The sequence below is a fragment of the Carassius auratus genome, chromosome 42, assembly GCF_003368295.1.
Source record: "Carassius auratus strain Wakin chromosome 42, ASM336829v1, whole genome shotgun sequence".
In the NCBI taxonomy this organism is placed as follows: domain Eukaryota; kingdom Metazoa; phylum Chordata; class Actinopteri; order Cypriniformes; family Cyprinidae; genus Carassius; species Carassius auratus.
In genome coordinates, this window is record NC_039284.1 from 14,749,452 (window position 1) to 14,761,765 (window position 12,314).

A 12,314-nucleotide genomic window follows, 5' to 3' on the forward strand; every position below is an offset into this window, starting at 1 on the left:
CAATCTCTTCCTAATCAGACACCTGAATCAACGAAGCACATTAGTAGAGACTCCAAGACCTGAAATTGATTGCTCATATAATGCCGAGTTTACACGGCACGATTTTCAAACTCACGATCGTCATTGTTTTCACACTGTGTGACTATCTGTGGTAGTATTCAGTTGCTGCTGTGTTCACACTGCACGATGGAGCAGCGACAGCGGGTTTCACATTGCATGACTTCACAATAGGAAGAATAGCCGACAGCTGTCTGGTCTGCTAACTAAGTTCCACAAAAAAACATGCAAGAAGTGATAAGGAAATAATGCAAGAAACCAGACCGAAGCCCGCTAACTGTTTGTTAGCTGATTTCCAGCTACAAGGAGAAAAAGAAAAACAGATTATTCAGGAGGGAGATGCAGGGAGCAGGGGTTGTGTGTTCTTATGCTGATGTTGTGGCTGGTCAAGCAAATGTTTGTGCTTGTTTCTGTATGATATAATTGTTCATATATCTACAAAAATACTGACATTCTGGTCTATAACTCCTCCCCGAACTTCCCTCTGCCCTGTATCTTGGTCTCTTATTGGCTGTAGGTCATCGACGATGTAGTTTTCTAGGGGTGCTCCGATCACGATCGGCCGATCGTTAATGCGCATAGTCAGTAAAGCCGGTTCTCTAATCAGCGGTTAATTCCATCAGGTGAGTGATTTCAGTTAACAATGGCTCTGTGTGTGACAGCTGCTCTATGTGAAATCACGCACCTGATGGAATTAACCGCTGATTAGAGAACCGGCTTTACTAACGAGATGCGCATAACGATCCGCCGATCGTGATCGGAGCACCCCGATAGTTTTCAGTCAGAAATCATTATACAAAGCATGATTGTGAATCGCCGACAGCTCCAGATATTTAGCATGCCAAATATTTTGCTGGCATCGGCAACGTGTCAGCGATTCCCTCAGATCGCGTTTTTGATAATTCACAGTGAGTGATTGTCACTTGCGTGAACGTGCACCGATTTGCCTCTGTTTCGGGCATTTGTCTGCGATTTCGCAAAGGCGAGTGAAAAATCATGCTAAAATTGTGCAGTGTGAACTCGGCTTAAGGGAGACATGTTGGTCTGGTACACCATCCCAAAAACATTTGTTATAAATAGGATTTGTACTTGTAGATATTCTATAACAAGGGTTTTTAAACATGTCATGGAGGCCCACCAGCATTGCATATTTTGTATGCCTGCCTCATCTGTCTCACCTGATACAAGTCATCAGCTCAGTAGTAGAGAGGCTGTTAGACCGGAATTGGATGTGTTCGATAAGGTAGACCAACAAAATGTAAAAATGTAAAAAAATATATATTTTTTTTAGTATATCCTATAGGATTACCAGGCTATTGCAACTGCAATGTCTATTCATGAGGTGATTAGTCCTACCTCTTTTCCCAGGAGTTCATGCCCAGTATGTTGAGGAGCAGTTTGCAGTAGTAGAAGGCTGACTGGGGTCTCTGTGGGCTTGGCTCTTGCTGCACTACAGCCCTCATGCTCAGGTCATTCCCACGATAGAGTGCGAAGTCCCGCTCTTCGGCACACTGCTTCAGGATTGCATTGATGACATCATTCTCTTGCTTCTCAGACACGCAAGTGGGCGGCAGGGCTGGAATGTTGAGGGGTGTGCCAGTGCGTTGTAGGCACTCTGGGCTGGAGTATCCCAGGTACTGCAGCATCTCATCCAGGGCGTCCTCCCCATCCTGCAAGGAGTCCCAGTTTGGGATCACCTCTCTGCATCGCCGTTTGGCCTGTGGAGCCATTAGTTCCAACCCTGCCTCTTCCTCTTCATCCACTTCCTCAAGTTCTTCCTCTTCCCTGTCTTCTTTCCCCTCTTCCTCATCTAGGTCCTCTTCATTCTCCTGAAAAGCTCCATCCTCTGGTTCTTCTTGACTGCCTCTTTCTAGACTGTCCTCATCTTGGCCACGTTCTCTACCACCCCCTGCTTGATTAGAGTAGTGGTGCACAGTTTGACTAGGAGTGATGCATTGAGGTGGACCATAGAGTATAGCTGAGTCCCAGGAGTGTTTTCCGGAAATGTCCCTCACGATCACCCGAACGCAGGCACTGGTGGTGGTGAGGCCTGCTGACATCCCGCCACCGGGCAGACCGTCCTCTGCCCGGATCTGTAGATAGGACAGCAGGGTGGTGCCATTGAGCACGAAGAACTGCAAGTTGGGTGCGTCGAAAAGCTCAGGGGTCAGGTCTGCACTCTCGCTGTATGGGTTATCCTGGTTCTCGCATACCTGGCTGGTAAGAGTGGCTGGACCACCACTCATCGGATAGTGACCCAGGTGGTTGACCAGGTGGGATATGACTGTGCGTGCCGCAATTGAAATCAGGCCTTGCTGAATACGGCTCCTCACTACAAATAGTCAAAAATACAAAGATGTATTTATAAGAAGTTGTATGTGCAGAAACTTCAAGAGATTTTCAAAAACAGTGCCTATGATTCATAAAGTTCTACACTTATCCCTTACTACTTGGGTGTTCATTTCTGAAGTTTTTTTTTTGGCTAATCTAACCAAGTTTTTAGCAACAGTGAAGTCCTCTCAAGCTCAGTTTCAATCTATTTGGAATGTTCTTAACAACAGAATTTAACAATCAACTTGACTGAACATCTTATTGACCAATCAGTAGTATGTCTAGTTTGTTGTCATCTGACATAATCAGCCATGCTTCTTACATAAATTGGCATTTTTACATGCAAATTTAACTAATGGAGCAAAAATAATATAAAACAATGTAAAAAAATTAAATAATAAAATTAAAATTCTGTTCTGTTCAGTTTTAATGTGAATAAATTTAAATGCTACTTTTTAGAGATGGTTGATCTCTAAAATCGACTAATCGGTTGATCCATCCCCAAATCTATGCTGCAGAATTTAATAAAAAATCTGAAGGTGAGAGAAACGGAGAAACTGCCGTGATGAAGAGGTGTTAGAAACAAGTAAAGGAATCGAGTTTAGGCACTCGTTTCAACAGAGATGTAGTGATTTTCAGATCTATCAGTGTTAAACTCCTGCAGAGCTGGGATGAGTGAAGGTGCAGACGGATGAAGACGGCTTGTGTGAATACAGGGACATTAGGGTGTGATGAAGAATGCAGAATGCCTGGGGAGAGGTGCAGATGCCTAGATGCTGGTAAGAAGCTCCCGACAGAGACACTCCTTCTTCACACTCTGCCAGGCCTCACAAAGAAACCATGCGGAGAGCAGCCCAATACCAGTGCACTCGACGTGCCAGAGGCCCACTCCCCCACAATCAACACACCACACCAATCACATTCAGCAACACTCTCTACTGCCTTAATGAGCCAAAACATTCTTAAACCGGAGCTCTCAGGGGGAGGGATTTTATCCGGATGAAGCAGTCTTCTGTAGGGACCACCTCAGCCACCGAGTGCCCTCCGATCTAGCAAGAATCCAGCACTAGGAGTAATTTCAAGAGTAATGGAGGTAGGAAAGTGGTGGACACATGTCTCACTCAGGGTTTTAATAATTAGTTATTTTCGCCTGATGGAGAGAGACACAGCAATGGCAGCACAGGAAACCAGCCCCCAGCTGTCAATCTCAAACCCACCCTCTCCCTGATACACACTGAAACTAGCAAGGAGCAAAGATTCAGTGATAACATTCATCTAGTTCATTCCTACTACTTCTGATCTGATCTGCATGTTTTAACTAAAGAAGGTTATAAAGACAGGAGAAATGTGGTGGGTGGTGTTAACACTGTGCAGAAAGCTCTGTTTTTTTCTGTGTGTTTGTCTTATCCTACTGCAACAGTCAGAAATGATCCATTCAGTTCTATGTTAATGCAAGTAAAACTCTGTCGTGTAATAACGTTACAAGGCAAATTACTTGATGATCAAAACTTGTCATGTTGCAACTGGTTAGGACAAGGCGTAGGAAACTGGAGAAAGACAAAAGTGATTGCCGGACCTGGCTAAAATATCAAATGCATAAACACAAGAGATTTAAAGGGGTCATATGATGCATACATTTTTCCTTTCTCTTTGGAATGTTACAAGCTCTTGGTGCTCATATCTAAAGAGATATTTTTTATCAAAATTAAGACTCGGCCATGCACCCCTAGAACGGCTCATTCAAACAAATGTATATGTCACTATGTGGAAATATTTGCGTAATGCCACCCAAATGTTCACACAAAGACAGAAGGTGTGGTTTCAGTAACCACAGTTAGTGTTGAAGCAGCCATGTCAAGGAGACATGAAGAAAGGAAAAGCACTTTATTTGGCCTTCGAAAGTAGATGCATTTAGGAATTCATCTACGATTATTTACAACAGAACAGCAACAAATTTTATGCATGACCGCTTCGTCAACCTAGGAGGTAATTCTGACTTTGCTACGACAATCTGGCGCTCCACACAGTGGAGTCAGCTGTCTTAAACATGGCTTGTGTACTGCAAACACATACGGCTTCATCACTGTGTCTGTCCTGTGACTCTGTTCCACCTTCGGGGCTTAAACTGATGGTGAAACTAAGGACATTATTAACTGTCTTTACATTTATTTTGAAAGATGAAGGTCGCGATTATGGAAAGGGGCATTACATTTCCAACAAGTGCTTGCAGTGTCCGACAAATCACAATGCACTGGGTCAGTTGGCCAATCAGAGCAGACCGCTCTTGTTGGAGGAGGGACTTTGTAGAAAATGAAGCGTTTGAGAGAGAGGGGGGCATAGATGATCTACAATTATGTACAGTATTTAAAAAATAATGTATTTTTTGAACATTAAAGCATGTCAACATATTCTGTTACACCAAATACACAAAATAATGATCTTAAAAAAAAAAAAGCATCATATGACCCCTTTAAAGAAGGTCAAAACAAGTACGAGAGAGGCAGAAGACATGCACTCACCTTCAGTGACAGGCTGCAGTTTAGAGGAGCGTTCAGAGTCAGGTGAATGGAGTGGCTCTGGCTCCTTCAGGTTCTCCAGTAGTAGGAAGGGGTCGTAGTCTGGGCTGCTCAAGTCTGACAGGTGAATGGGGAAGTAATTGGGGTTGCTGAAGCTCTGAGCTCCATATACACAGCCATGGAGGACCTGACAGATGGACAAATGAGTTAGAAAAACAAAGAAATACAGAGTGGAGTTTATGTCTTTAGTTGTTTCACAGGGCATGTAATTCACAGACAAAAATTTAATTGATGTATATAAAGATATAAAAATTAAGTTTAATAGCAGGTGTGAGTGTTGGCCTCGTACTTTATAGATGCAGCTGAGTATGGACTTGTCAGTTTTCTCATTGTCTGAGGCTCTTTGGATCGGCTGCAGGAGAGTTTTGGGAGGTAGAGCCATCACCCAGTCCAGCAAGCACAGTAGCAGAGACACAACCAGCTGGAAAGATATAAAGTAAAATAAATAAAATGATCAAAATTATTCAAAATAAATGCTTTCCATTTCGATATATTTAGAAATGAAGTTAATTACTGAAAAAAGTTAGGTCACATGATCCTTCAAAATTAAATTAAATTAAATAGTGTTCCTGTAGCTCAATCGGTAGAAAGGGTTGGGGGTTCGATTGCCCGGGAGCACATGATAGGTAAAAATGTATAGCCTGAATGCACTGTAAGTCGCTTTGGATAAAAGTGTCTGCTAAATGCATAAATTACATTTTTTATTTACATTTTAAAATATTCTAGAAATAATTTTAATACGCTGATTTACTGCTCAAGAAAGATTTTTTATTATCAGTGTGGAAAACAGTGCTGCTTAATATTTTTGTTGAAACTGTGGTAAATTTTTTAACGTAACATTTTTATTTATTTATAATTAATAAAAAAAAAAATATCAAAAAAGTCTTTTTGATTTATATATGTGTGTGTGTGTGTGTGTGTGTGCCTGGACCACAAAACCAGTCATCAGGGTCAATTTCTCTAAATTGAAATTTATACATCATCTGAAAGCTGAATAAATAAGCTTTCCTTTGATGTATGCTTTTGAGTCTTTAATCTGAGGGTGCAATAAAATCTAAATACTTAAAAAATCACTTTTAAAGTTGTCCAGATGAAATTCTTAGCAATGCATATTAATATTCTTGCTCAAAGCCCATCATATTGCTTCAGAGGACTTTTAATATAGCAAACAGATTGCTTAGTTGCTTTATAAAGCATTTCTTTTTTAGTAAGAACAGGAAAATGACTTGATGTGTTGCATCTAGATAGGACAAACTGTTCTGGTTTTTAGGTGTGCATTCTCTTTAACAAAAACCATTATGAGCTGCTGGTTGTAAAAAAGCATTTATTTCACATGTACATGATTGGGTTCTTTCATTATGTTGGGGTACATACCCTCTTATCCAGCTCATGAGGGGAAGACTCTGTAGCTGGAAGAAGGTAAGTGATGGTTGCAATAAGGACCTACGAAGCAGGAAATTAACATTAGTATCTTCTTAACAAATCCAAACCAACTTAAAATTCAGCTTACTTGCACTGTGACTGACTTTACCTCCACTATTTTCTTTGGAGTGTCCGGCGGGAATTTCTGCAGTTCGTCCACATAATTTATGAGCAGGTGCAAAATGTCCGAGGCCACCAGGGCAACGGTTTTATTTGAGAACTGGGAAGGAAGGTATTAGTGGTTAAAATTGAGGCAATCAGCAACTTTAACGTGCTCAGAAATGTGTGGAGCAAAACTGCAAAATTGTGTCGTGGGCCTCATCTGAGCTGATTAAGACGGGATGAGTCTTTGCCTAATTCTGCTTCATGGAACGCACCCAAAGGAGAGAGACCCTCATGTCTAACCCTCCACCTAAACCAGATTCTCTGAAAAACCAATAGTATTGACCCGATCACAAACAGACTTTTCTGATTGGACCGGAGTTTGAGTATGCGTGTGTGTGTCTGTTGGCTCTAGCCTTCATTTCAGACAGAAATGTAATAATTCATGGAAGTCTCTGAAGCGTGCATTTTTCAGTGGATTAGCCTTCTGTCTGTGAGAAGCAGAGAAGCCAAACATGTTGACGGTCCAGATTTAGGAAGGCTGGTAGAGGTGGGTGCAGGGAGTATGGAATAATCTTCTTCTGGATGAACCGAACACACTTGTGCCAGTGCAGTGAGCCCAGGCATCAGGAACGGCTTCAGAAGACTCAGGCCAAGGGCAATGCCATCATTTCTCTGCTGTTCTCACTTACATTGCCAGTGAAGGTTCTTTTACAACACAGACGCTTCTATTCTGTTTATAATCAATCTTTAACAGCAGAATATATGTACATGTTGTTGTATAACCAAGCATGCGTTACCTTGAGGGTGACACAGATGACATTGAGTGCTTCTTTGATCTGCGGATGCTGAGTGCCATGAACCAGCTCTTCACAGAGCCAAATACCCAGACTACAGAGAGCCACACACCTGACAAAATAAAAGGAACCAAGAGAGACCTTTAATTTAAAATAAATGATAACTTCCATCACATTTCAATTAAACATCAAACATCTTACAAATGCAAAATCTCATGCTTTATCTAAAGCACAAAAACATCTCCATATCTAGTCACATATGAAACTTGTTCTTAAATTAATAAACATTTGGCACAAATAACACCGTTGCTCAATAAAGCTGTTATTGTTGCATTTTAACTTGTAAATAAATATAAAAAATAATGAAATAAATCCGTGGTAATATTACAATAATTGGCTAATAAAAAATTATAACATTTAATCTCAAATTATTCATCATATATCCTAAATGTTCCAGCTATCTAATATTATGGCAGTGCTTGAAGCGTGCTTACTTTTTATTGTACAGTACCGGACAGTATTAACTTTGCATGTTTAAATTACATTTAAAGATGTGTCCATTATGCCATAAAAAAAAAAAAAAAAAAAAAAAAAAAAAAGATAGAAAAGGTAGCTTATTGTTAGGAAGATTTTGAGTGTAATAGGCTAGGCCTAATTCTAACATGTTTTGGCACTTTTGTAACAATGTCAAATATGAAAGGTTTGAAACTTACATTTAATAAATTGCTGATGCATTTCAGCATTTCATATATACTTGTTCATTATCTGTCCATTTTTTAAATGTATTGCAGGTTTTCATATATAGTCATGTTCCTTGTGTGATTTGATGCAAAATGAGGAATACAAAATATGATTTGAAGCCAATGTCATTTAGAAATTGCCATTTATGAAAATTAGACTGCACAAACCAAACTTAAGAATTTAGTCATTTAATGAGAAATGCATTACATATTCATTATGTTAGCCTTTTGTGAAAATTCCTTTGCAGATGTGTGCAGATTTGATGCATTTCTCGAAATGACAGAAAACAACGGCTGATTCACAACTTTAATTTCCAAGTGCAGAAATAAGGTGCTTTTAGCTTTGCACTGTCCAAAACTTACAACTTATATTCACAATAAGCTACAGAATACATGTAAGACTCCATCTATCGAGGGCTAATAACCAAAGTAAGATGTTAATAAAGCAGGAGCATGATTTGGTTCATTTTTAAGAAATGATTTCCAAAAAGAAATGATTTCCAAAAGAGACTAATGAAGAGTGTTTCTCTTGTTGCTTGGTTTTGTTTTGTTTCATGAGAAAAAGTTTCCTTGATAGAGAGAAAGACAGCGTCAATTCTCTCAACTTTTGTGAGTGATAATTTAACGGATAAGCTACAGTCCTGCATTTAAACGAAGCTAGTTGCATTAAAAAAAAACAGCTCATTCTGGTTGAGTACCAACTTTACATGTAGTATTTTGCAAACAGGTTAATTATTTAATATGAAACACCTAGCTAAGGTTTTTCTAAACTTTTTATATTTAGTGGAGGGATAGAAGAGGAAATGATGTGAAGAGTTTAGGGGAATGGGATCAGGAAATGCTGCGAGCTGAATTCAATCTTGTGTCATTTCCCTAAGCTCCACAGCACAACATGTCCGAGTAAATGTGGTAACTTCTAATAAGTCACAGCTTTGACTAGGACAAGGTGGTTGTGTTCAGGGCTTGTACCTTGCTGGTGCAGAAGGCTCATCTCTGGCAGAGGTCAGGATATGCTTGATTATATGCTCCTGAAACAGAAAAATAAAAACAATCACTGTTAACGGGGTCATATCATACTTTATATATCGTTCCTTTAAAATATTGGGTGAATTTAACACTTTTTTTTAAAGCCTTAAAAATGTAAACACAATTAAAAAAGTAAATTTTTTATATGCCTGTAACTAAAAAATATTGATACTAGTAAAACATCTACTTTAATACAATGAAGTAAAATTGATATACATCACTGGTCAAAAGTTTAGAGCCTGCAAGATTTTCGAAAGTCTTTTAGGCTCCCCAAGGCTGAATTTGCATGCTTATAACTTCAATTTAGACATTTTTATTTATTTTTTATCCGGTGGTGGAAATAAGCTTCCACAGTTCTCTGTTTTCAATTATTTTAAAATGAAATTAATTCCAGTAAAGACGAAGCTGAATTTTCAGCAGTTTTCACAAAATCATGAACCATTATTTTTTTTTTAATCAATGATGAAAACTTGCTGCTCAAGATTTTTATGGAAAGGTGACACTTTTTTTCAGAAATCTTTGATGAATAAAATAAAAATCCCAAAGAACAGCATTTATTTGAAAAAGAAATCCTTTGCAATCTTTTATTATAAATGTCTTTACTGGCACTTGTGATCAATTTAATATGCCCTTGCGTCAGACAGACAATTCTGAATGGCAGTCAATGAAAAGTACAGGGTGCATAAAATCCTGTTCAAGGAACCGTCGACTTCCTGATACTGATCAATTTCATTCCATCTAGAGAGTGTCAGATAATATGTACCCATTTCTTAGCCACACAGACTTTCACACATCACATTCGCTCACAGAAACACATACAACCGCACACACTCCCAAAAGAGACACAGATGCACAGAGTGAGATAATGCAGACAGACAAACAGATAATGATCAGAACCGCTCACAACAGACACAAAATCTGACATAAAACCAGCAATTTGGCAACTCAGAACATGACATCTCCAACCATCTGGAAAAGAAGCATCTGCCGGCACACACACACACACACACACACACACACAAAAAGGATCACGTTAACCACAGTCTTGTCATTCATGGCCTGCTCCTGGTTATCAGATGCCATCATGCGAATTTCTGCATGCGAGTGACGGACGCCTCCCCGCATGGCATTAGCTCCTTACTGTCGCTCTGAACAACACAGCAACACAATAACAACAGCCCTATAGAGCTTGGGTCAATGCGGCTTGCATTGCTGATCACCCATTAGCACATTAGAGTCAGCAGGAACAATTACAGCAGATTTCCCTGCACTCTAAACAACCGTTGGAGTGGCATACATTCAGCCACTTGGATCTGCATAAGGGCAGGCGGTGGAGGAGGTTAAACACAGGCTACAGACATAAGCACATATATATGTCCCGATTGAAGCCTGGTGGTTGAATGTAGCCCCATGATATCAGAGATTATTTTTAGGAAAGATGCACATAAAAATCTATATTTTCCAATTATTAGTTGATGGTTTATCAGAACAACTTGTCAGTGTAAAAGCTTTTTTCAGACTAAAGTGCAACAGTTTTGGTTCGCAAGGTATTTATTCTAAATATTTATAGTAAATAATGAAAAAGTAATATCAAATAAAAATAATATAATTGTTATAATTGCACTATTAAATAAATTGGTCAAAATATTTGTCAAATTATATATATATATATATATATATATATATATTAGTGCTGTCAAAATTAGCGCGTTAACGCATTCGATTAATTTGAAATATTTAACGCGTAAAAAAAAAATAACGCAATTAACGCGGTTGCAGTTTTTTTTTATTTCCAGTTGTGGCCTATGTGTGTTCAACGTGCAAAGAAATATGGATAAGACCAAGGAAGGACTTTTAGACGGAAAGTTTCAGTATAAAAATCTGCCGGGTTACTCTTCAGTCTGCCACAAGAAACATTACTCTTCATTTAGTCTGCCACAAGAAACAGCAACATTAAAATCATGAACTCAAATGTCATTGTTTAAAAAAAAAAAAAAAAAAAACAATGACTGTAACAGTGCGTAAATCAGACCTTTCTGTAACGCTAACGTTAATAAGCTTAAACGAAAATAAGGAAATAATTGTGTAGCGGAGTATTTTTTGTACACAGTGCCGCGAAATGTCAATCACTCCTGTGCGCGTGCATCACTGTCCTCCTCAGCTGCAGAAACTTGCGCTCTCTCTCTTCATCAAGCTTTAAAACAAAAAGGGGACAAAAAGATCATATTGTCTTTGTGCATAGGCTATAGATTAATTAGATAAATGAATATCTAAATTTGTGCCTTGCCGTCTACGGTATTTTTTTAGAACTTAGAAAAAAGATGCTGCAGCCAATGAACAGCCAGCGGGGGATCGACTCAACCTCCGCAGACAGTTTTTAATGTTTATCAGACAATAAATACTCAAGATTTTGCTTTAGTATAACTCACAACGAGTTTCACACACCTTCTCCGGGCACGTTGAGTTGTTGACACTTAACAGTGGGAAAAACGACACATGCGCTATTCACTTGTATTATTTAAGGGTGAATGGGTAATGTAGTTTCTGCTCTGGGTGGGATGAATTAGGAAGCTTGCATTGTGAAGGGCGCTCTGAAAATCGGCAGTGCAGGTAAAAGATTAAAACCTCTATTAAAACAGATGTCCAGATGAGCGTACCGGTACGCTAAAAGCACGTTCTGGGCGCACGGAGAGGTGGCGGTACGCTCAAGAGCTATATTTGGAAGTGGCGGTACTGAGTACCAGTGCGTACCGGCCCACTTAAAGCACTGGCAATGACTATACTTTGGAATTTTTTTGCAGTCCACTTAGAATTCAACATAACAGAAATCATTTTTGTTTTTTATTAGCATTGATTGTTTTGAAATCCAAATGGTACTTACATGCCTGTGCTTTTATTTCTGTAATAAATATGGCTTTCAAGCCAACAGTTAATTTGGAGGATATTGATGGTTTATTGCAGGTATGTTGTTTACATGAGAAAATCTGTGTTACAAGTTAAACAAAAATTCCAATAAACAATCATATTTTGAATTTAAATAGTTTCTTTGTCTTGAGTTTACATTAATTATTTACATTTTACATTTACATATCCAAAAAGTTTCAGTCTTTTAATTGCGATTAATCGCGATTAATCGCGATTAATTTTAAAAAATTGTGCGATTAATTAGTTAATTTTTTTTAATCGATTGACAGCACTAATATATATATATAGACACACACACTGTATATGCATAAAACAAAGTATTACTGATCCCAAATTTT

At 38.8% G+C, this 12,314-nt stretch overlaps 1 protein-coding gene across 8 annotated transcripts in view; it reads right to left on the reverse strand.

The window, feature by feature from the left end:
* The window catches only part of LOC113060789 (ral GTPase-activating protein subunit alpha-1), a 65,910-nt gene that overhangs the window by 26,932 nt on the left and 26,664 nt on the right, over positions 1-12,314 (reverse strand). For all 8 annotated transcript variants that reach the window (XM_026229971.1, XM_026229975.1, XM_026229973.1 and 5 more), the window contains 7 exons: positions 8,995-9,053; positions 7,289-7,397; positions 6,496-6,606; positions 6,339-6,407; positions 5,254-5,385; positions 4,908-5,091; positions 1,414-2,389 (listed from right to left, as the gene is read on the reverse strand). In XM_026229971.1, coding sequence (XP_026085756.1) covers positions 1,414-2,389; positions 4,908-5,091; positions 5,254-5,385; positions 6,339-6,407; positions 6,496-6,606; positions 7,289-7,397; positions 8,995-9,053 — 1,640 coding nt within the window. The remainder of the gene's footprint in view (positions 1-1,413; positions 2,390-4,907; positions 5,092-5,253; positions 5,386-6,338; positions 6,408-6,495; positions 6,607-7,288; positions 7,398-8,994; positions 9,054-12,314) is intronic.